The sequence below is a fragment of the Colossoma macropomum genome, unplaced genomic scaffold (assembly GCF_904425465.1).
Source record: "Colossoma macropomum unplaced genomic scaffold, Colossoma_macropomum, whole genome shotgun sequence".
Taxonomy (NCBI): domain Eukaryota; kingdom Metazoa; phylum Chordata; class Actinopteri; order Characiformes; family Serrasalmidae; genus Colossoma; species Colossoma macropomum.
The window spans coordinates 24,946,306-24,971,938 of record NW_023494803.1 but is presented as its reverse complement, the minus strand read 5'-3'; the positions used below and the strand labels follow the sequence as shown (position 1 = coordinate 24,971,938).

Below are 25,633 nucleotides of genomic sequence, written 5' to 3'. Positions count from 1 at the left end.
AGAAAATTTTAATTTTCTCACTCAATTTTTTTTCAGGTTTGAGGTAGTATGGTAGTATGTAAACATTCTATTCACTCTCCAGTCCATACAGTCCATATATGTAAACTAAACTGCCAAAGCAGCCTGTTTTGAATTCACTGTTTCTGTGATGTCACAAATTCTTATTCTACATCTCCCTCCGATTTCCGATCCTGCATTTTCCGCTGATATCGGCCCGATACTGATACCTGGTATCAGATCGGTGCCATATCTAACGGCTACATGGCCAAGAGTATGTGAACACCTGACCATCACACCTATATGAACTTGCTGGACATCCCATTCCATAAGCATGGGCATTAATATGGAATTGCCCCCTGCCTTCGTGGCTATAACACCCTTCACTCCTTTGGGAAAGCTTTCCACAATTTTGTATAGTGATTTCAGGCTTGTGGATAGTTGCTCGTCCATGGAAACCCATTTCATTAAGCTTCCAACTCACAGTTCTTGCGCTGATGTTTCTTCCAGAGGCGGTCTGGAGCTCTGTAATGAGTGATGCAACAGGGGACAGATGACTTTTACGCACTTTAGCACTCAGTGACCCCTCTCTGAATTCTTGTGGTCTACCACTTCATAGCTGAGCTGTTGCTGTTCCTAGACACGTCCATTTCACAATAATACACTTACACTTGACTGGAGCAGATCTAGCAAGGCAGATATTTCACAAACTGAGTTCTGGCAAAGGTGGTACAACAGTGCAATGTCCCTGGGCCACTGAGCTCTTTAGTACGAACCATTCTACTGCCAGTGATTGTCTGTGAAGATTGCTTGGCTATGTGCTTTGTTTTATACACCTGTTAGCAATGGGTGCGGCTAAAACACCTAAACTACATAATTAAGAGGAACGTCTGCGTTCTTTTGGCTATATAGTATACGTCCAAACAGGACCATTTACGCCTTTGTGGACTCCAGGCATCATCAGGATTTAAACTTGCAACCTCCTAGCAATAGAATGCAACCACATACAGCTACATCATTTAGGGTCCCAGCCTAAATTCCTTTTTAATGAAATATTAGTGTTCTTTAATGACAGTCTCCACTATATAGTCAAAAAAGCTTATCGTAATTCAATTTATTGTGAAAATGATATTATATTGTCATATGTCCCACCCCTACCTATAAGCAATGGCCTTTTGATTCTACCAAGAAAAAACATGTCTGAAGACCAAAATGACATCTGCTTCTCTTCTCTACAGCCAGCACAAACACACTCAGCATTTCAAAGCCCATTTTTCTCAAGGGCGTGCTCTCTGAGCTATCTGACTGTTAGCCTCTAAATGCAGGAGGGTTAGATACCACAAAGCCAAAACAGGAGTCAGGCAACTTTCAGTGGGAAAACATCCACACTTCAGTGAATCTCTTTAATAAGAAGCTTGAGAAAAACAACCTCTATAACACGGACGAACGCACTCACACACACACACACAAACACACAGGCTCACACCATATAATACACATGCCCAACGACGCATGAAGCAGAAATCTGAGTGATACCCCCTCCCTACACTCTCACATACATGCTCAATATTCACACATATATTATATAAGAGGCTGCCAGAGCGGCTGTCTAGGCACACAAGCGAATCTGCAGGGAGCGAGACTTAATTAATTCAATTCTGTCTCTCCAATCAAAGTCAAATGGACTGGAATAAAGCGTGTTTGCAAGGAAAAGCATGATATTAAATGGGCGCTTTACTATAGCGGCGCTCACAACTCCATTCATCTGCTGAAATGAACACATTAAGTCAGCACTATAACTACAGCCAGGGAGTGCATGGAAAGCATTTACTTCATACAATTTTCATAAATACTTCCCTTTACAAACACATTGTATCATTTAATTTATTGTAGTTATTGCACCTGATTGCAAAGGTACTAGCTCTTACAAGGCCATCCTTTCTACCTGTACGTACCAGATAATGTCATTGGGAGCGGGGGCATAGCGGACGCCCCACTGGTGTGAGCGCACTACTGTAGTGATGCTGGACTGCTGCAGTCTCCGACGGCAACGTGTCCTACTGTAGTCCTTCACGATGCTGCACAGATACAATATACTGTCAAATTACATAGAGGCTGCTACCTTATTGTATCCTGCAATAATTTAGTTTATATTATCATCATATTATTATATCACATTTTGTGATTTTGTAATTTATTACTGCACTTATTGATAATATATAATACAGCTAAACAGATAATATATAATAAATGATAATGGCAAAAAAATTATAATAATCAAGAAAGTCATTCAGTTCTCTTTTATTAAGCAACCTAATGCCACAAAGTAATCCTGAAGCAACAAACTATTGTGGGGGGGCTGTGAATTTAAAAATAACACTTCTAATCTGGTTGTAAATGATCCAAAATAGAAAGTGGAATAATTTTCCTATCTAACAATAGAGGGTTAAACTTCTTCTAAATGACCTTAAAGTGACATTTTTTCTGAAAACCAAAATTAATTCCACTGCTAGTTCTTCCTAAGACATATTTCAACACTGAACAGCAAAATGAAAGCGTGTGCAGCAAAGCTTACACTGCAGTCATCCTCTCATCTCTGAAGGTGACAAAGGCAATGCCCAGTCTCTTCATGGTGATACGATTCTTCTCTGCATTAAACTCATCTGTAAGCTTCTCCTCTAATTCACTATAGTACTGTTCTGCATCAACCTGAGAAAAAGGATAGATGAGAAGAAAAGAGAAGAGTTAGCGTATAGTGATCTCCAGTGGTGAACTTGAGATGTTGCAACCAATGGCATAGCAATAACAGTGAAGTCAAATCAAGTACTATTAACTAACAGTGTACTTATATATAATTTCATGCCATAAACACAGTGTTTATATGAACCTTTCTGTGGCACTGTACCTGCTCAAAGCCACACATATCACAGCAGAGGATCTGAGCACAGGGGTGAGTCTTTATCATGATCCTTCCTTCTTTCTGAGACTTGGTAGTGAAATACATCCTCCCCTTCATTGCTTTTCGCCTGTCAAAAAAAAAATTTATGCCTTACATGAAGATATGAAGAGGAGGATCATTTAAACAACCATCACTGCAATGGAAAAGTCAACGGATTTCAAGTGGATTTTAATGAACTTTCCCGAGTGTTTAGCCCCTGAATTGATATGCACTGATTATAAATGGGAATGTGAAGTGGTGTGCTGTGGGTGGACTGGGGCTGGGGGAATTAATTACCTCTCTGAGTCGAGCTTCATTAACTTTTGTACGTCGAAACAGAAGCAGATGTCTGTGACTGTGCAGCTGGGGTAGGCCTCACTGTTGGGAGATCCCATGTATTTAAGAACTCATATGCAGTCAACATATGCTGTTAGAGAAACTACTTGATTTTCTCTTCATGTAATATTAATGGTTATAATACTGGTAACATCATCTGTAGAGTAGGGTTCATTAGCATGGAAAATAATTTTGATGTGCTTTCCTGCACTTAGAAAACAACAGAAAGACAAATAAATTGAAATACGCTTATAATAAAAGCCAAAGGGCTGCTGCTGGATTCAGTCAGTAAACACTGTGAGACACTTTCAAAATTGGTCAAATCTGTATAATTTGTTCTTTCAGAGATGGAACATGTTTTCCAGAGGGAATAAATTGTAGTAATTCATTACCAATGTAGTGGTGTGGGTAAATGTCATGAATAAACCCATGAAATTCCACAATAAAAGTGGAATAATGCATGTTATATAGCCACATATTTCAAATGTTTATTCATGGAATTCAACAGTTTCCCACTGGCTTCTAATATGAATGAGTTTCAGGGAAATACTTTAAAATGATTGTTTATGGTAATCCATTGCATGATACCCAGACAGATAAAGAGCATTTTAAAAAACGGGAATATTCGTTTACTAATTATGAGATGCAGATAAAAGCCTGAAGTTAAAAGTTAAAAGGGTCTGTCTCTGTTACTCACTGAAGATGTTTAGCGATCAGGCCCGGATCAGATATCTCTCTGGGAATGCTGGTGATCATTAGAGTTCTGGCAACCTGTAGGAACAACAAACAAACCTCAAACACACAGAAACAACTAAATGTCTACATGTAAACAAGGACATGTGAGGTACAGATGAGGAGATACGCACATAGACTGCGGTTCTCACAAACCTTCTCATCCTCTTTGTATTCCAGTCGTGAGGAGTGGTGGGCCATACACAGTACTGTAATCACAAAGTACAGAAGTGCGAAGATGCTGTGCAACCACAGAAAACTGTTCCTGGACAGAGAGAGAAAGTGAGAGAAAGGGAGAAAGAAAGAAATTAAAATTCAATTCAAGCTTTGGCTCTATGTTCACCATTTGCCATACAATATGTTAGTGATTCATCATCCGCAGAGACGGAGAGAATGGATAACCTACTGTGCTGGCACGTTTGCCACAGTCGTCCGACCAAAATTTTGAGGGTTGTCATCTGAAAGAGGAAGAAAGAAAGCAAGAAAGAAAGAAAGATGGAAAGAAAATATCACACATATAGTAGTCATAAGGTTTGTTTAATACAGTGGCTCCAAAATGTATTTAGACACTTTAACCACTGGTAAACTTCAATGAAGTTCTTTATGTTACTAAAGTCTGGGGCTGTTTTTCTTGCAATGGTGTCAGTAAGTTTGTGTTCTCTGACAGGATCATAAACTCAAAAGTGTACAAAGACATTTTAGATGTCTGCAATTTTCTCAGATTTAAAAGTCTTCTTTGGGCATGTCTCAGCTCAGTGAACTGTTCTACCTTTATTGCTCAGTGCATACTGTTCATGCTTTTGCTTCCTCGCAACAACCATGAAATAAGCCAAATTGCTTTAAAAAGCCTGCCTGAAATCCCTGCTGTTTTCCAGGATTATCCAATATTGTGCATATGGATATTTCTTTTACTTACGAATAACCTCTCCCCCTCAGCCACAGCATCTCTGCCATTTTGACACATATGTCCTTAGCTACAGCGTACAGATTAGAAAGAGCAATAATTTTAACATAGAAATGACTTGAAACACACTTAGAAGCCATGGGCCAATTGCTGAATTCTGTGAATAAACACTACTTCTGTAGAACATTTTCATAAATTCTTCGGATGAGGTCTTTGTAAATTAAAGTGCAAATCTGCGTAATCTTTTAGAGATGATACATGTTTTCCAGTTTTCTAGTAAAAGATTTGCGGTAATGTGTTATCGGAAAAGAGATATGGGCAGAGTTTACACAGAAAATTGGATTGGATGTTGTACTGGATACCAGAAAACCATGGATAAGTTAAATTTTTTACTCAATTTATCCAATCCTCATTGTTTTTATCAATTGCCCATTCCGCTTGCAATGGCATCCCCATAAGATACTACCTAGCATGAGCTTCCTCAGTAACACATGAAGCCAGCCACCGCAGCTTACTGAACTGCAGCTAGTGCAGCATAATGAACAGCTGAATGTGCTTAGAGGAGAACGCTAACTGCTGATTCTGTTATGTCAACTAACAGATGCCCGTGTTGGCTAGCATCACGCTGAGCTGGGGAGGCCGGTACACAGGGAGGGGCACCCACCAGAAAGAGTGATGCCAATTACGCTTTCTGGCTATGGATGGATGTGGCATCGCTGGGGATGGAACTTACGATCTCCTGAGGACAGGGACAGTTAGAACGTTGTGCCATTTGGGAGAAAAAAATGAAGATACCCTGTTTTGACAGTGATGGTATGGAGGTATATAGAGGTAAATGCTGGAGTCTTTCTTTAATGAGATGAGTGACATGCTGCAGCCTGCAGGTTACAGTCGGTGGTAGGAAACTGGCTGTGCACTAACCCCTACAATCCCTACAGAACACCGCAAAAAGGTCTGCCTCACATTCCAGCGTTAAAACTCACTCAAGTCTACTTTAAAAGATTACCATAAAATCCATCACTGCATCTGGCACAAGAAAATCTAATTGTGTGTGTGCTTTTTACAACCTTTTTCTTGTGGCAAGGACAGTCAGTGCCTTTCCCATGACATCCCTTGTTTTATTTGGCTTCTCTAACCCCCAGTTGTGCCACCCGAACCATCTGCAAACACTGCGGGGTGGTCTGAACAAGCCCTCCAGGCATGTCCACTAATGGCTGGGTATGTCTGAGGCCTCCTAAAACTTCCAGCGGATTTACAGGCCTTTCCTAGAGAGTCATTCATCATAATATAATAACCTTGTGAAAGACTATTCAAAGAAAGGTAAGAGTGAGTCTGTTAACCCTTACACATTTTTGCAAGCTGCATGCTGTAAATTTATAGGAATTATTTAGCATTTGCAGCTTGTTGACAATAGCAGAGAAGTTCCCCTTTCAACTGGTACCTTGTTTGTATTTGTGAGTGGAAGAGGAGATGTCTTGTGTTGATCTGAATGTGAAGAAACTTTTTTGTGTATAATCATGTATCGTAGAAAGAAAAAACACCCTTTACATTTTTGCCATGTTTCTGTCATTATCTGACACTGAAACTAAAATTAATCAGATATGCAGACACGAACTTGTGAACACAACATATTTTGAAAATAAATTTAAGTGCATTGTTTATATACTTTACTTACATACATAGTTATAATTTTATAACAACTTTATGGCTGCATTCCAGGAATATGCAAGAGAACCTTAGCAAGTCGATATTCAATAGCTCTGTCAATTAAGCCACTTAAATGTTGATAAAGTGTAATAAACTGTAGTAGTTTTTACAGCAAAAAAGTAATGCAGCAGTGTTACTGGTAACAAAGCACTGCCGGTTATCTTGGATACCAAAAGTGTTATGTCTGTTGTCATGAGGGCTTTACTGTGGCGGAGTGCTGAAGTAAAAAGAAAGCCAGCAGAAGAAAGAGGGAGTTTTGCAGGCGGGCTGACGTTACCAAGGAGGCTGCCGGAGAGGTTGACAGGCAGGATGATGGTGAGCGAGAGCAGACACACCACTGCCATCAGCAGAATGATGTGGCGCTGGAAGGCCAGGTATGTCACTGCATCGGGTCCGCACTTACTGCGGATCTCCTCGTCCCTACAGTGAACAAACACATGACAAAAATGGACAAAGTTATGCAACAGTAGAACTTAAATCTCTAAGCACCTCATGATTTGACTTGATTTTGATTTATGGCATCAAGACTAAAAATTATCATTATAATTTTTCTGTATTTGTTATTAACAAGCAGTGTTGACTATGGTTAAAATTGTGATTGCAAATGTGTGCATTAGTGAGATCCTGCAATTATCCTCCTCCAAACCAAAACTGTGTCGAAGTAAACTCTGAGTGTGTGAGAGTTTATTTAACAATAAATAAAAAATAAACATACAATAAAAAATGCGCTATAACTTTTGCAAAGGCCACATTTTATGTTTTATTTTTTCTAATATGTTAAGTTTAGCAAATAAACACTAACTGTGCATTTAAAAGTGCTGAGATTTGTTCCCTATGAAGGATGTGTTAACTTATTTCATTTAGAAAATCAACAAAATGTGTAATTTGACCAGAGGCACCCAAACCTTCGCTTACCACTATATACTATGGTATAACCTCGTTAAGGTGTGAAGAATGCTGTTTGTATTAAAAACTTGAAATGATTCAATAAAAATTAAATGAAGTGAAATGTTTTTTTGATTCCAAATCGATTCAGAATTTTCCAAGCAAAAATCGTGATGCATCTAAGAATCTGTTTATTTTTACAGCTAAGTATTTTTACAGATATGAGGATGTCATACAGTGTCAGAAACAACATAAACAAGACTACTGCAGAACTCGGTGCAGTTTAAAGTAAGTATGTACTTTAGTAATGCAGTTTGGTAATGTAGTGGAAATCTGCTTCTATTATGCCTTGTAGCTGCAGTGCAAAACTAAATGTGCAAACTTTGAACACTAAACATGTCTTAGCTGTTTGACTACATTTAGGGTAAGAGGAGATAATTGTGTAAATTCACTGTCAAAACTACACAACTAATATATATTGCATAGTAGTTACTAAATGATTCATAGTAGTTACTCAATACAGTTTAAAGGGTTAAGTGGCAAATAAATTACAGGAATCCTCATTTGTCGCAAGTGTAGCAGTAGCGCTTTACTGAAGGCTAAGGCCTACCTAAGCTTTTAATGACAACTGATAAAACCTACTTAATAATTTATAAATGCTATTTCCAATGAGCATCTGTTGTTATAAAGGCTGCTGTTGTCAACTTTAATGTTATTTCACCTGTGATGCTTTTTGGAATAAGCCTTAAAATGTTTATATAGATGTCAGCTGTCATGAAGGACTAGCTCTCACGTAGCCTTTCGTTCTTTCCTTCAGTAAAGTGTTACCAGTATAATAATGCTTTGTGCTGGTGGTGTGTATGTGTGTGGGCTTTTCTACTTATATCCCAAATAAGACATATTTGCTGCACTTTATAATCATCTATGATAATAAACACATGTAAAGACCATGCATTCACATGCACATATGCACACACATACAGAAACACACTCCCCCCCTCGCCCCACACACAGCCAGTGGGCTCACAGCATGGCCTCTCTGTCTCCTGCTGACAGGACCACCATCACTGGGGACTTCTTGGAGGTTCTAATGCAGCCGGCTAAATATGGCACTGTCTTGCCAGCCTAACCGCGCAAAATACATCCTGGAAACCATGGGAACAGAGGAAGTGGCTGCTTTACGGCACAAGGAAGGTTAGGAGCATGCCCGTGAGCCTGGCCGAGCCCGACAGACCTTCGGCCTGTGTTTGTTTTTTCTGCCTAATGAGATATAACACGAATGAGCCGGACGCCGGCTGATGACATCACCGCCGCCAGTGCACACTTACTTCATGTGGTAGAGAGATGAGAGCCAGGAGCAGAAGCCCTATAAAGAGAGGGGAGGAAAGACAACGAGTTCATAAAAAGGTCTGGGACACATAAAAGAGGCAGCACACAGAGCGTCTGGCTAGCTTAGCATCTGTCTGAGCCATTTGTCCTATAAGAAGAACACACAGGGCCTGACTCGCGGAAAGAACTATGTAAAGTCACGTAATGTCACTGAGAAGTCTGCACTGAACTGTCATGCAAGTAGAAACGCAGAAGAAGGAACGTGGTCAGAATGGAAAGGGAGAGTAAGGCACAGTGCATGAGAGACACATATAGTGAATACACACAGGCAGCTGTACCCCACCGCCAGGATTTACACTACCATTTTAAAGTTTGGAATCACTGCATTCATAATATAAAACCAGTTTTGTTGCACATGCAGTACTATGTGAAAGAGACCATCTTTAATTTCCACTCAAAACAACCAAGTACAAGTTATTCATTTTGACACAGACTAGATACAAGCTAAGCCACTTGCAAAAGGAAAGGGAAAGTGAAAGGAAAATAAGTGGGACTCCTAACAACTGTGTAAGACCTGGCAGACCACCAAAACTGTGACAATCATGTTTGAGAAATCTGTAAAAATCCACAGGTGTTTCTGCTCATCCTTTCCCATCCTTTCACCAACTTCTATGCCACCAACTTCTAAGACTGAACTGTGTGGGAAAAATATCTCTGGAGACTTTTTTGAAAACCTGAAAGAAAGTCTACCAGAAAGAAATGGAAGCCGTAATAAAGGCAAAGCGTAGACACAATAAATACTTATTATTATTATTATGTTTTGACACTGAAAAATAAACAGTGTACTTAAGGACCGTTTTTGACTGGAAACTAAATAAATAAAGGGTGGTCTCTTTGGACTTTGGAATCTTTGGTCTTGGACTTTTTTATGGCACTGAACATGTATTAGATGATTCTATATAACACTAACACTCTACAACTTCACAGATTTCGAATAATTTGGAGGAACGTGTAAAAAAGTAAGAATAATTTTGTGTACAATGATAAACAGAACTGTAGTTGATTCTAAAATGACTGAGAATGCTGTTTAATATCTCTGAGAGCAAAGCTTATGTTTTCACTGGGATGAAAGGACAGCAGTGTCCACCGCTATGTTATGTTTTGGCCAATAATGGGCGCCTGCACTGTCAGGTGGCTCATATAGTGAAATCTATTGATAATGCATAAGTAACCACCAGTCAATCTTATATGGTAGATACACTGAAAGAGTGTGCTAGCAGGATGCAAGATAGCAGAAGAGGCACTCCTGTTATAACAATGAGTATCGGATATGCTTAAATATAACAACAAACAATTTGTGCTTGTTCTCATTTCATTTACAATACAGGCCTTACGGCCCAACTGTGCTCAGATCCAATATTTCTGTCTGGGTGGTTCACATGCGTAAGTGGCTCATGTCTGTTATTAGTGTGACAGAAAGCACCCTGTGCCATGAAAGGCCCTGCCTGTGAAATTCAATTGCACTTCTTACTACAGTTGCATGGCCACATGCCAGATATGTATCTGATCTAAGACCACATATTGTCGCTGTCAAATCAAAGCTTTTTTTTTTAATATAAGTTGATAAAATCAGCTGCCCTTTATACTGTATGAACATTTCATGACGAATAGGCCAATAGAAACGTTCCAAAATTGCTTAAAATAAAATCTTTTCACATTACATTCAAAGTAAAGAACGTCTTTGCCTTCTCCTGTACAGTTGCCATTTTGGAGATGCTTGTATTCCTTTTGACAGTGATCATATGAATGTTGCTCAAATCTGATTGGAAAACATCAGGCTGTTGTGTTCCCACAGCTCGAAAAAAACTCCCTTTTGTGTCTTTTTTACAGTCGTATGCAAATGTTAGGTGTCTCTGGTCAAGTGACTGTTGATCTTCTGAGTGAAAATAAATACACATCCTCAAACACACTTCTGCGCATTTGTATTTAAATCAGCAAAAAATGCCATATGTAAGTGTGTTCCCTGTAGAGGATGTGTGAGGACTTTGTTTTCACATGGAAAATCAACAAAACTAAATAGATTCAAACTTTTGCACATGACTGTAAGGCAAAAATCAGATTTGTGCCACACAGCACAGCTGTCTCTCTGTAACTCTGCTGCACGAGCGTTGCTGTGTGTGTGTTTGTATGCTGTGTGTGTGTGTGTGCTCTCACCATGTCTTTGGTCTCAGAGTCTGAGGGGCTCGATTCAGAAGGAGACTTCTCTTTCTCACTTTGTTCTCCATAGAAAAGCGATGTTAAGCTATGACAAACAGAAGAAAACAATGTAGCAATAAATGTAAGAATGAAAGCACTTTATGAGACCCCTAAATAGCAGTACAAGCAACAAGGACATAAAACCACTGTCTGACATCAAGGCTTTTATCAGTTCACGAAGGGGAGCAGGGATGATAATAAAGTGTAATGCTAGAGCCTATTAGAGCAGTAACAGCATGACTGAGCAAAGTCATGATGGCTGTCAGAGTCGTGAGACAGTGTGGAAATCTAAGCAGCAGAACCCAATCTCAGCATCTGTCCACCACACACACACACACACACACACACACACACACACACACACCTTAAAGCATGTCCTGTTGAGACAGAAATGAGTGCAGCAGTGGAGACTGTGTACATGGACAGCTGCTGTGAGCGTGTCTGTGCCTCATATCCAGCAGAGCCTCATGAGTTATGAACCATTAGCAAAACATTACCCATAATCCTTCAGGGTGTGAGACAGAGACTGTGTGTGTGTTTGTCTTGGAGTGTGTGAGATAGTGTTGTAAAAAGTATTTTTCCTATAGACTGTGTTCTGAAAATAGAAGGAATACATGAAATGTTTAAATATTATATATTTCATTTACTATATTACACACTATAATAGCACATGGTTGTTTTAGTAATAAAAACTAGAGCTTTGAGAAACATGTATTAGCTCTGACTGAATGAATATAAGTAAATATCATCTATGTCATAAGAAAACCTCACAACTGCTTGTTTTTTTAAGCTCCAGCTGACCAACAGAAATAGTGCAAAATTACTTTTAATTTCTTTTTAAGCTAATCCTATGCTGTTGTATGCAAACGTTTGAACACCCCTCGTCAAATTACATGTTTGTGGATTTTCTAAGTGAAAATCCTCCACAGGAAACACACTTAAATATGGCATTTCTGGCACAATTTATATTTATTTGCTGAATTTAACATATTGGGAAAAACTAAACATAAAAATGCACAGGACACATTTTACATTTTATTTTGTTTTCTAAGAAGCTAAAATCAGCAAATATATAATAATTGTGCATTGAAAGTGCAGTTTATTCCCTGTAGAGGATGTGCTAACTTAATTTCAACCAATAAAACATGTAATTTGAGCAGAAGTGCCGAACATTTGCAAATGACTGTAAAGGATTGCGGCACAACTTGTAAAATCAGATCCAATGCTTGTTAAGACCTCAACACAGGAAAAATTAAAGAATTTCCCACTGCAAAACAACACACAGACTCTAATATGGCATGCGGTAATATGTATTGTGTTTAAACAGATCGGTTGCATGTCAAACATAACAAAATCAATGCAGTACTACTCTTCACCACAAGATGGTGCCATTATCTCACTCAATCCAGCCAAGTGGATGAGCTCTGGCACTGTGTGCTTTGCAAGCAGGCATGCTGTATGGTGTTAAGTGCAGAAAACATTTAAGTATTTGTACTTTATTATAATATTTAAGTATTTTACTACTCTAAGTATTTTGTATTCTTACTCTATTACATTTCCAAGAGAAATTCATACTTCTAATGTTTTCATTTAGACCCTCAAAGTCCCTGTTACAAATCTTATTTTTCTTTTTTTCTCTTGTCAATCAGTTGCATTCTGACAGTTTATTATTATAGGACGGTAACTGAATGAGGCATTGTCAGTTTATTAGAGCATTTAAAATTATAAAAGTACATACATAACTAAAGTTGTTTTTTATTGTCTTGATCTAAAGCTTTAGCTACAAGCTAATGTTAGCCCCAAGCTAACATACTACTCACAATTCTTCAATACAACATGATGCACTGTGATACAATTCAATACAATATAACATGTTTTATTGGTACATCTCTACACAGTACTGTACTTCCACTTAAATAGAATTTCTCCATACTTATTATACTGTTTTTGTTGAATTTTCTATTCCTGAATGCACTAGAACAGCTGTTTAAACTGTGATTTAGTTGAGTTAGATGCCTCCAGTTGCACTGACTGGAACTGATAATAGAGGTATGTTGTATTTTTATGGTGTTCTATTGGTTTTAGCCTTAATTCATAGACTTTCCAGCTTCACCCATCCTGGCTCCGGCTTTACTCTTCTCATCCATCGTTTCTGTATTTATTTGTAACTTGTCTCTGTCATTGTTTCTCCTATTACTGCGTTCACTTGTGTCTTAAATAATAATACGTTTAATTTACATAGCGCCTTTCTCATACCCAAGGTCGCTTTACACAGGCAAAAAACCTACAGTAAGCAGAAGAATGGAAGTGCTGAGAAAAGATGTAGGTTCTAAGCTGAGCTTTGAAGGAGGAAAGTGAGGGACAGTCACAAAGATATTGTGGTAATGTGTTCCACAGTTTGGGGGCCATGACGCTGAAAGATCTGCCCCCAGCGGTGACCAGTCTTGGGACAGATAAACAACCTATATGAGAACACCTGTTCAGCCAGGGCATGTGGGGGTGCAAGAGCACGGCTAAACAGGCTGGTGTTGGGCCATGCAGAGATTTGTATGTCAGCAGGAGGAGTTTAAACTGGATGCAAAGTGGGACAAATAATCAGCGTAAGCGACTTTGAACAGGCGTGATATGAGCTGATTTTTTTAGAGTGAGACAGTAGTCTAGCAGCTGAGTTTTGCAAATACTGAAGTGGGTGGATAGTTTTGTATGGGACACCAATGAGAAGGTAGTTGCAATAGTCTAAGCGGGACAATATAAAAGCACGAACCACAGTTTCAGTATCTTTCCTACAGAGCAAGGGGCGGAGACGAGCAATACTACGAAGATGGAAAAAGGCTGTTTTGAACAGAGCCCTAATATGAGGTTTGAAAGAAAGGACAGGATCAAAACGTACACCTAAATTACAGGCTTCTGTTAAAGGTTTAACAGTCACACCGTCCAAGTTTTGTGTGAAGGAATTTGCAATCACAGACTTAGGGCCAATGAGTAAAGTTTCATTTTTTCCCTCTTAGTTTCAGAAAGTTACTCTTCATCCATTGTCTGAGGTCTTCAATACAAGACATTAGGGCAGAAGGTGGCAGGTTAGGGGTAGTTTTGGTGCTGATATAGATCTGAATATCATCAGTAAGAGTGAAAATGAAGTCCATGACAGCAGATAATCTGACTGAGGGGTAACATAAAGATGATGAAGAGTAGAGGGCCAAAGACTGATCCCAATGTCATGTTACTCTATGTTTGTATAAATCGCTCCTTGTGTGTGAAGTCTTACATGTATGTTCTTGTGCAAAGTCTTGCATGTACACACGTGGACAAAACTGTTGGTACCCTTCCGTTAAAGAAAGAAAAACCCACAATGATGGTACCCCTAGAAAAGATTGAAAATAATTTGACCATAGGGACGTGTTAAACTAAGGTGTGTCCTGTAATTAGCATCACAGGTGTCTTCAAACTTGTAATCACTCAGTCTGCCTATTTAAAGGGTGAAAAATAGTCACTGTGCTGTTTGGTATCATGGTTTGTACCACACTGAACATGGAAGCTAAGGAGAGAGTTGTCTCAAGAGATTAGAAAGAAAATTATAGACAAACATGTTAAAGGTGAAGGCTATAAGACCATCTTCAAGCAGCTTGATGTTCCTGTTACTACAGTTGCAAATATTATTCAGAGGGTCTACGGGACTGTAGCCAACCTCCCTGGATGTGGCCGCAAGAGGTAAACTGATGACAAATTGAAGAGACAGATAATACGAATGGTAACCAAAGAGCCCAGAAGAACTTCCAAAGAAATTAGAGGTGAACTCCAAGGTCAAGGTACATCAGTGTCAGATCGCACCATCCGTCGCTGTTTTAGCCAAAGTGGACTTAATGGAAGACGACCGAGGAGGAAACCACTGTTGAAAGCAAATCATAAAAAAGCGAGACTGGAATTTGCCAAAATGCATACTGACAAGCCAAAAAGCTTCTGGGAGAATGTCCTTTGGACAGACGAGACAAAACTGGAGCTTTTTGGCAAGTCACATCAGCTTCATGGTCACAGATGCAAAAATTAAGCATACAAAGAAAAGAACATTGTACCTACTGTGAAACATGGAGGAGGCTCGGTTATGTTTTGGGGCTGCTTTGCTGCATTTGGCGCAGGGTGTTTTAAATCTGTGCAGGGTACAATGAAATCTCCAGACTATCAAGGATTTCTGGAGCGAAATGTGCTGCCCAGTGTCAGAAAGCTTGGTCACAGTCGCAGGTCATGAGTCCTCCAACAGGATAACACACAGCTACATCCAAGAATGGCTAAGAGCAAAGCATTGGACTATTCTGAAGCGGCCTTCTATGAGCCCTGACTTAAATCCTATTGAACATCTGCGGAAGGAGCTGAAACATGCAGTCTGGAGAAGGCACCCTTCAAACCTGAGACAGCTGGAGCAGTTTGCTCACAAGGAGTGGGCCAAAATACCCCTGGACAGGTGCAGAAGTCTCACTGAGAGTTACAGAAATTGCTTGATTGCAGTGATTGTCTCAAAAGGTTGTGCAACAAAATATTAAGTTATGGGTACCATCATTTTTGTCCAGGCCAGTTTCATTAGTTTGTTTTTTAAAATTATTCTGTTGAACCACAATTCAAAAGCAATGTCTGATTTTCATTAATTGATTTTAATTGATTATTTATTATTAATTTTATCAGTTTCAAGTGATTTCAGTGACCATTGTGGGTTTTTCTTTCTTTAACGGAAGGGTACCAACAATTTTGTCCACGTGTGTATGTTTGCAACTGTAAGACATGTTGCACATTCCACTAGCTGCTATCCAACCTGCCTGTCCTAAACAGCGTTTTTTTCATGTGTCTATACGTGCATCCCTAAATATGAGTGCAACAGAAGTACCTGTCATTCTCCATCAGCAGAGCCAGACGCCCATAGTCCCACGCAGCCTTCCTCAGACAGGAGAAAACCAGCAACAGGAACTACAACACAGCATCAGACAGAATGGAACACTTCCACATGACAAATCAGCATCAGCTCAACATTTCACTTTCTGTGCTACCAGTTTATACTTTGTCACTTTTTCCTATGTGTGAAAAATCCAGAAGAACCATTTAATTATACATGTCCTTCTGCACTGACAATTTTTATTAACTTTAACTTTTAAATATTAAAATTTAACTTTAACTGGCATTCTAATTTGGTGTAAAGTGCAATATTTCTGGAAGTGTTTTTGGGTATCTACAAATAAGGCCTCATGCTTCTACACGATATGCACATGCATGCACACGCACACACAGAAAGGAGAACAAAGCGTTTCTCCCAGAAAGCCCTCCTGCTCGCTAGGCCCACATGCAGCAGTAATAATTAGCCATATCTTTGGGCAGAGAGAGGAGAGGTGAGTGGTTGTCTTGGAAACTGACAGGCACTGAGGTCAGTATGCACACTGTTCACATAATGACTCCAGCAGGAATGCAGTCAATGACAAGACAATGAGAACACAGCAACAGGTCTCGCATATACACCGCCTCTCTCAGATGACATTTCTTGGGCAACGGAGCCTGAACATAAAACCACTAAAAACATTTCTGCTGCAGGCCAGGAATACCAACCAATAAAGTGTCCCATTGATTATAGAAATAACTATAGTGTGCATTTATCTCAGATGTGGAGAGCTGTATGCAGAATGACCCTGCATTTGTTTTCATTTTTTTCTAGCTGGTACATGGAATGTAAAGAATAACAAAGGCTAACTTACAGATTAAAACCGTCTCTCTCTCTCTCTCTCTCTCTATATATATATATATATATATATATATCCCATATATATATATATATATATATATATATCCCATAATGCCATTAAGAACTTTTTAAGAAAAACTATTTTCTTAGTATGTAGTAACAATGACTGAATCATATTCTAAACATAATTACATGTTTATCGACCACAACTGCATAAACAAAATTAGCAAAGTAAGAGAGCTGAATTAGGATATTAAGTTATAATCTGCCTGATCCATACCATAATAAGGATTTTTGTTGCACTATTTGCACTTCACTGAGCACAGGTTTCTAGTCCATTCCCTAAGATCACCCTAACCAGTTCACATTTTTGTCCTATTTCAGTGCCTTACGTGCCTAATTGAAGTAATCAGTGTTTCTCACATGTGTATGGAGTTAAAACAGAAGAAAAACACAGACTGGCTCTTCCTCAGGAAGTGATCTGAAAGCTGCTGCCTATTTCAGAGCTGCTGTGTTGAGGCATACTGTACCAGCCAGAGGACGAGGTTGATGGTGAAGACAGTAGGCACTCCTCCAAAGGGCAGGCCCTGCAGGACACTGCTGCGTGAGTGTGAGTGGTAACACCTATCCACTGTGCTGTTTTCCTCCACACCCAGGATGTCCAGCTCCAAGGACTCAAACATGGGCTTCTCTGTGCCCAACAAATCAGAATGTGCCGCCATGACAATGGCCTGGTTCTCAGCAAAGCCTGGACACTGTCAAAGCATTACTGAGGAGAAAGAAAATGAACAACAAACAGAAGTCAATGGAATGATCAACAAAAATAATTTTGCCCCAATTACATTGATTCATTTGTCATTACATGTTCACATAAAGAGCATCTGAAAGTGTACCATTTAAATTGTACAAAAAAAAAACACAAAAAACTAAAAAACAGGTTTTCAAGGACTTTTTGTGACAGTGTGTGCTCTATTGTTTTATTACACAACAATAACCTGTTGTCAGTGCAGAGACAGAGATGAATGAGTGCGGATCTAGACAAAAGGTCCAGGGTAATACAATGCTCTCCAGTATATTTTGTATGGGCTTTGATTAATTCTTCATATGGTATGGCCTTGAGGCTCTGGTCAGTCAAATAATGTATGTGAAGGAGAAAGTCTCACCGAGGGTAATAAACTATGGGCAGTACACACTGGTGTGCTGATGTATATCTTGCTTAGAGTTATTCATGTCTTTGGTTGCCATAGTAGTATCTACTCCATAATCCTCTCTTGGCTAAGTTTAGTCAACTCACTTAAGTTCATGAATTCTCAAATTTCACACTAGGCTTAATAGTGAGAAACCAATCTTGAAAGAGTAGTTTTATATATATATATATATATATATATATATATATATATATATATATATATAGCATTAGACTCGGTGGAAATGGAATATATGCAACAGCGTTACACAACTAGGATTCAAAAAAGGTCATAATAATAAGCCCTCCAGCATAGACTCCATTTCCCAGAATCCCTTGGATGATCATGTGACTGTCCAACTCATCATCCATCTGCCTTACCTGAATACTGATTATCTGCACCTGTTCAGTCTGTCATGTGACCTGTTTAGTTAGCCTTATAAGCCCGGGCTTTAGAGTAGGGACTTTGCAGGGTATTGCCACTGTTTACAGAGCTACCAAGCAATTACTTGTGCATTCCAGTTTGTTTTCTTGTGTACTGAACTTTTGCCTGTTTGATCTCTGCCTTTTGCTTTCTCCCCTTGGTTTGGTTATGACTGTGTTTTTCTGGTATTAGACTGTTTTGTAACTAAAGATTATAACTCTAACTAACCGTAAAAAAGGCAGTAATCAGGTACAGATACATTTTAAAATAAGGTCATTACTAGTAGAATTACATTAAAACTATTCTTACATAGCCTTCCTAGTGATTTTCTTTCCTGGGGTCATCTACATAACCTAAACCTTCAGTTTGTAAGTAGCTTCTGAGTATCCTTTATAGGATTTGCAAAGTTACGTTAGTGCCAAACTAACCTTCCCACACTGGTATATAATAGCGCTTATTGCAGCTGTGGCTTAAGTACCAACATTTGTATATTTGATAGTAGTTCTGGGAGCAGTAGCATATTTTTTCCTGTGCATGTGGCAGCTTTACAGTGCATCCTACAGCAAATATTGCAAGTTAAAGCTTACCTTTATTGAAGGAGCCTCTTTCCTCTCTTTCAATAATGCATAAAACCTACCAGCATGCTAATAGCTGCCCCTTGTGGAAAGCTTTAGACATAGGCATTTTAGGTATATGTGATTTAACATATTACAAGTTGCCCTCTACAATGATAAACATCTTACACTGTGCAAATTTGTGCTCTTTATGTTTGAAATTTCCATCTATTGTTCCCCTAAGATGTGGCCATTTCTAAACATGAGATCTCACAATAATCTGAGACACAATATCATCTGTGGTTCGCAACCTTTGGATACTTAACATGTTTTGGCTGATCAACTACTTTACTGTAGTAAGTGTACATTTGTATTTCCTCTCAGGATTCTGACTATGGCCTGTTGAGGCACTGCCAGGATCCAAACTCTTGATCTCTTAATCAGGAGGTAGTAAGATAGTTGTGCCATTCAGAATCCATACAGCTGATTAAATTACTGTGTCAATGAAAGAATGAAAAGGAGAATTAACTCAACTCAGAGCAGTGAGACCTGTGCTTAAATAGTCCCTCATGCTCAGACAGACAGCATTTGTGTTTAGATAAAAATAACTACCTGTGGTGCAACTGTGTAGGTGCCTGATCACTGGAAGACAAGAGATCCTGACTTTGAATCCCAGTGATGCCTCAGCTTAATGCAGTCAGTAACCTCTGTTCTGATTGACTGCCCTGTACGGCGCCTCATTCGGAAAGCAATCCAGGTTGGAACACTATATATAACTTCAGCATGAATGAGCAGAGTTAAATGCTTTAGGCCAAATAAATGGATACATGTTTGTGTACTGTTTTTTGTGAGATCACAGAAAGAGTTAAAACAGGCTGTTTTGTAGCTTAGTTTGCATACATAGACTATATGGACAAGAGAGTGAGTAATATATTGTGAAACTTTACTCATGTTTCTATACTAAATGACACTATTATTTCATAAAAGTGTGGAAAAGCCAGTTTTCCACGACACGGGCCCTTTAAGCAATTTCAGCTTCTAACCACATTCACTGCTTTTTCTCAGTACCCTCAATTTAAACGCCATTTTGTAGACCATACTTAGATGCAGTCCTAAAAATGTAAGTTGGAGAACATTTTTTTTACAGTGCACACACTGATTTATATACTGTTCAAATATGTCTGCACAGCCTTTCTGCTCTCTGCAGCAGAGAGTGGCAGCCAGAATTGACTCTGAGCAATGAGCCAGGCTGCAGTCACAAAGGTCTGTCACTGACCAAGGACCCTTAAGGTGACCATGTATATTACCCTCCATCATAACGACACTTAATGAGGAAGAGATGGGGAGTGGGGGTGCGGCACTGGGATCACAGATGCACACTTGATGATAACCAAACACAGGCTTGTGTTAGTCACTGTAATGATCCTGTCATTTCCTGCTGTTGTTTGAAATGTCAGTCAGATGGCTCTCTGGGGGACTTTTGTGACAACTCATGGATGGCAAAGCGAACAGAGCTGCTTTTATAGACACATACAATCGCCTCATCTTGCAGCTAGAAGCACACACGTTCTGAGGGTGACTCAGCCAGCGTGAGATCTGGGAAATAACATCATGAACCTTATGCTGATTTTACATCAACAGAGCTTGATCTATCACTTATTAACCTATGCTCAAATATTTAGAATTAGAACCTCGTCTAAGCACATTCACTGCACGCTGCAAATGGCCTGTATGATATGATGAAAGGAAGAATGGCTTTCTTTTAATTCAGTGATTGCATAAAGCTTAGCTCCACTGACTTACAAAAAAGCTTGTTCAGAACAGGAGGAAACAATGTTCTATAGCAGGACCGTACAATGCGACAATACAGTCGCCTGTGCTCTGAGAAGTTAATTCTGTGTGAATACAAAAAAGATAACAGTGGGAAATGTACAAAATCATTTCCCCACTGCCCAGCCATCTCCACAGCCTAAGCCGTGCGAGCTGCAACACAGGTTACATTCTAGTGTTAATGGTAGTTGTAGCCCATCAGGTAATTTGAACTTTATCGAATGCCTGTAAAGAAAGGTTCTTGCAATAATGTGCATGTTGTTTAGTTTGGGGCTACAGCCAGCTACAACTTGGAATTCTACCATTTGCCTGCTGAAAAAAAATTAGCCCAAAGACATCTCTGGATTCAGACACCATGACCTTAATTGTTGGATCAATTGGTTAAGTTAAAACATACACATTAGATGACACTGAGATTTACCTTTAGGTAGTAAATTGGCATGGCCTGAATAGCAGTTTCTCACTTTCTCCATAGTACCCCTAAAAACAATAATATTTACATTTCTAATATTGTTTTGTTAAAATTGAAAGAACTAGTGATACTGAGTCAGGAGGAAATAAACACTAAAATTGGATGTTTATGCGCTGCTGCGATTCACCCTTTAAAGCCTGAAATGATAATTTAAAAGTCAGAGACATCGGGTTGGATTTTTGGACCACGTCATATGTCTTTGTATACATACACAGAGCCACAAGAAAGACAAAATCAACATTATACTAATAAAGATATCATGACAACAGGACACAATTCATGTACATACTATCCAAAGTTCTCTTTGAATAGTCTTTCAATGAGCTTGCAAACATCAAAATTATTTGCTCGTTGCAGTCCATAAATAATACATGTTAAAAACGGTCTTCTGCACGTTGTGGGGGTTACGCATTTCCATCACTGAGGTCTCTAAATTTGACCAAAATTTACATTGTGTAGCTTTAAGTATGTTCATTTGTTTTAGATATCGTCAGAATAAAACCTTAAATCCCCAAAACTGTAACTGTACAAAAGAAAAGAAAAACATTCTTAACTTTTAATGGAAGTAAATGTAACAAGCTTTCTCTCGAAGTGATCATTTCTATTGGCTATTCATTCCAAAATTTTGATAAAAGTAACTTGGGTTTAACCTGACATTATATAAAAAAGTACAAAACAGCAAAAAATGGAGTTACAAGGTTTTTGCACAACAGCAATAACATGCTTAATCAAAATACTCCAGTTTTCAATTTGTAATAAATTGTTTTTTTTTATACATGCGGACATGTCTTTTTACAATGGATGTGTCAAAGAGGCCAAGAGACAGATGTGCTGTAACATTATGTCAGATATGGAGACAGATGAGTCTCAATTTCAGCTTACTCAGATAACAGCAATGATACAGTCGTGAAGTGTTTTCGTAGTCAGTTTGTACCTGGTTTAGATTACAGTGCTACCTTAAGGGGTAAAAGTTCAATTCCATTGTGGGTTAAATAACTTCAATAGACGAACATAAATCTTGTTCAGGATAGACAACTTGGCAGTGTTTTATACTAAATTTGCATAGATAGCCTGTCATGCATATCTTTAATGGATCAGCTAAACCAATTAGCTAGCCTAGTATCTCTGTTTGTCTCTGTGGAGAGTAAACAAGTAACTGAGGACACACTCAGCTTCTTCACCTGAATGTTGTTCCACAGTCAAAACTATAGCCAAACAAATTAATGTGTATTTGCCATTTTATTATCTTTCACTATCTTAGCTTTCTTCAGTCTTTCAAAGAAAAAGGCAGATATGCCAAAGTGTAGGAGGAACAGGTCTGTATTCGGTCTTTGGCTAATGTTACCTGGACATGTCAATTTCTTTAAAGCCTATATCACGTCTATTGATATGTAACTGCCCTTTTCTTCTGGTTTTATGATAAAAATGTTTGGTTTGAAAGAGTGATGTAAATAAACAAACAATAAACAAACAAATACTTAAGTATTAGAGTTACTTGGGCCAGCCCCAACTTCACTTTGTTTTGAAATTTGACAACAACTATATGCAAAATCCTGCTTATTGATGCACTTGTGCCCATGCGTGGAATCTGAATTATTACTGAGAAAATAAATTCTGCATATTTTACAAAATGAACATTTTTCTGCTTCTGTTCTTCATAGTTGAAATGACAAATTATTCTACTAAATGGGTTTAATACTTTTTTTGAAGACACTTACACTTTAAGGCACAATTACTGGTTATTTGATGAATTTAACACATTAGGGAAAGTAATAAAACATAACATGTGCCCTTTGCAAAAGTTATGGCATATTTTATATTTTATTTATTTCTTTCAATATGTTAAACTCAGCAGATAAACAGAAATTGTGCACTAAAGTCTGCATAAGATGTCATATTTAAGTTTGTTCTCTGTAGAGGGTGTGTTATTTTCACTTAGACAATTTGATATGGGGTGTTCAAACTTTGCATACCACTGTAAAGAGTTTGAAGTTTCAGTACTACAACATTTTAATTTGTGCTACAACACTTGAACCTTTCTTAACACCAGCACGACAAACTCAAAGCACTTAGGTACATCCCTGTGTAAATATGTGCAAGAAAAAACAATGCATGAAAAAATCTCCCACTCATCTGAACAAAACTCAGATCTAAAGGTCCCACAGTGAGTCAGCACAGATACATAGCTAACAGGCTAGCAGGACAAGACCTTGCTTATTTGCATATGCTTTTAAAATAGCTTTTTGATGTTCACAGTCTGATTTGTTCCCTCTCGTTTTGCAACAAGAACTGTAGATACTGCAGCGCATGACACTAAATGCTAGAAGCCCAACACAAATCCAGCACAGATGATCATGAGTCAGTGATTCTGTAAGTCTCCCACTCTTTCACTGTCACACACACACACACACACACACACACACACACACACACACACACACACACACACACACACGCACAGGGGCACAAATCAAATTATCCCAAAAAGCCTATGCTATGTTTAATCACCTGCTCACTGTTTGCTGAACTAATGGTTGCCAGAGAGAATGTTTGCTCTCAATTTCCAGCATATATAAAATGTGGAAAAGTTGGAGAAGATCACTCCACCAAACCCCACACTTACTGATACTCTTATAACTCAAATATTCTTATTAGTAATATTTTAGGCATTTTATTGATTTATTGATTTACTAATGAACCAACAAATACACAACTGTTCAACCAGTGCTATAAGTTAAAATATTGTTAATTCAATTTGATTTTGACTAAACAACTGTTCCTATTTGAATAGGCTGGTTTATTATTCAAGTTAAAGAACATTTAGAATTATATACATGAGGGTACAATTGTCACCTGGCTCTGCGAAATACAGAAGGGCATGAAAAACTATATAAAAAACAATTACGTTTTCAGTTTTAAAGGATTGTGTTATGGTATATTTAAACCCAAGGTATTTGCAAAATTATCATTTATAGGGTACTTTTTAGGAGGTGGCTATACAAAATCATACATTTCAACTTTTATTACATGAAATTATACATAATTTCTTTTGTATTTTTTTCATTTTTTAATTATCTTTTTGAAGTGAAGCTGAAATTTTGAAGCTGAAATGAAACTTATATTTTGATGGGTCGCATCCTTGATCCTTTAGGCTTGCTGGTTATTAATCCCCAACCAATGACAGTCTGAAGAATCTGCCTAAAATTTGCATTCCTACTTCTATCCATGTAGCTTTTGGAACTAACAATTGTTTGTAAAAACATACTGGGCAAAAATGATCCTACTTAAAGTATTATACATAATGGAGAATGTATTACAGCAGGCATTTCACTATAAACCTGCTTTTATAGCAAAATGTAAAACCTTGAAGGCCTTGCTGGAATGCCTTAAAACACTGTGGAGCAATATCCAGCAATTTCAGATAACATGAAGGCAGGATAGCCATTGACTCATGCTTTATTAATGCAGCAATGAACATCGTCCTTGAGAGGTTAGATTGTTTGGCAAGTATTTTCTTCACTGCATCTCCAGTCTAACACTTCTTCACAGTACTGCACATGGCTGTTTTGTGGATTTTCAATGGTACTATAATGGTATGTAGTGACATTTGTGTTCAACAACACCCTATAAACATATATTTCCTGAAAGACTCTTACCCTGTGCCATTTTCACTGCTGTAATGAGGAGTACTCCTCAAAAAACCTACAGTTTTCTTTTTTTAAAAGACAAACTAGAAGCTCAGTGGTCATCTGTGCCAGTGACCAGAGGGTTGTCAGTTCAAAAGAACAAGGCACTTAACCTCTACCTGATCCACTGATGTTGTTTAAATGGCTGGCCCTGTGCTTAGACCCCAACTTTGTCTCCTGTGTGTGTCTGTGTGTCTTACAGAGAAATTTCAGTGTAGCAATAAAATTGTCCAATAAACTGATACAAAAATAGAAAGTGCCTCAGTGCTTTTGGTAGAGTAGTGTATTTTAAGCCCACATTATAATTTGAAATTAATACTGCGACCAGAAATTTAAATTCATCTTTATGCTGTACTTCATTGCATCCATAAAGGTATTACAATTTAAAAATGAACTACCTAGTATAAATCTCAGTTTAATAAATAATACTTCTAATAATATGCTCAGGGCTGGGACTAGGGTGGGTCCTGCTGATGATCGTAACCTGATGATGATGTTTAAAATGTGATAATCGTAGTACTGGGAAAGAGAACTGACAGAGAACAGCGTGATAAATGATATTAAATCATGTAAACATGCTTTGTTCACTTTTACTGTTAAAACACTTATTATAGGATACAAAACAATGTAGTATAATATTCCCAATGTAGTATAATAGAGTATACCCTGTATATCTCTGCT

The 25,633-nt window shown here is 38.3% G+C and overlaps 1 protein-coding gene across 1 annotated transcript in view; it reads right to left on the bottom strand.

Moving 5' to 3' along the window:
- The window catches only part of tmem63c (transmembrane protein 63C), a 53,138-nt gene that overhangs the window by 10,484 nt on the left and 17,021 nt on the right, over positions 1-25,633 (bottom strand). Inside the window, exons 2-13 of the mRNA XM_036593941.1 lie at positions 17,331-17,569; positions 15,958-16,037; positions 11,043-11,130; positions 8,828-8,865; positions 6,892-7,034; positions 4,410-4,461; positions 4,160-4,268; positions 3,969-4,042; positions 3,233-3,313; positions 2,903-3,023; positions 2,573-2,706; positions 1,953-2,075 (exon numbers count right to left, since the gene is read on the bottom strand). Coding sequence (XP_036449834.1) covers positions 1,953-2,075; positions 2,573-2,706; positions 2,903-3,023; positions 3,233-3,313; positions 3,969-4,042; positions 4,160-4,268; positions 4,410-4,461; positions 6,892-7,034; positions 8,828-8,865; positions 11,043-11,130; positions 15,958-16,037; positions 17,331-17,522 — 1,235 coding nt within the window. The 5' untranslated portion in view covers positions 17,523-17,569. The remainder of the gene's footprint in view (positions 1-1,952; positions 2,076-2,572; positions 2,707-2,902; positions 3,024-3,232; positions 3,314-3,968; positions 4,043-4,159; positions 4,269-4,409; positions 4,462-6,891; positions 7,035-8,827; positions 8,866-11,042; positions 11,131-15,957; positions 16,038-17,330; positions 17,570-25,633) is intronic.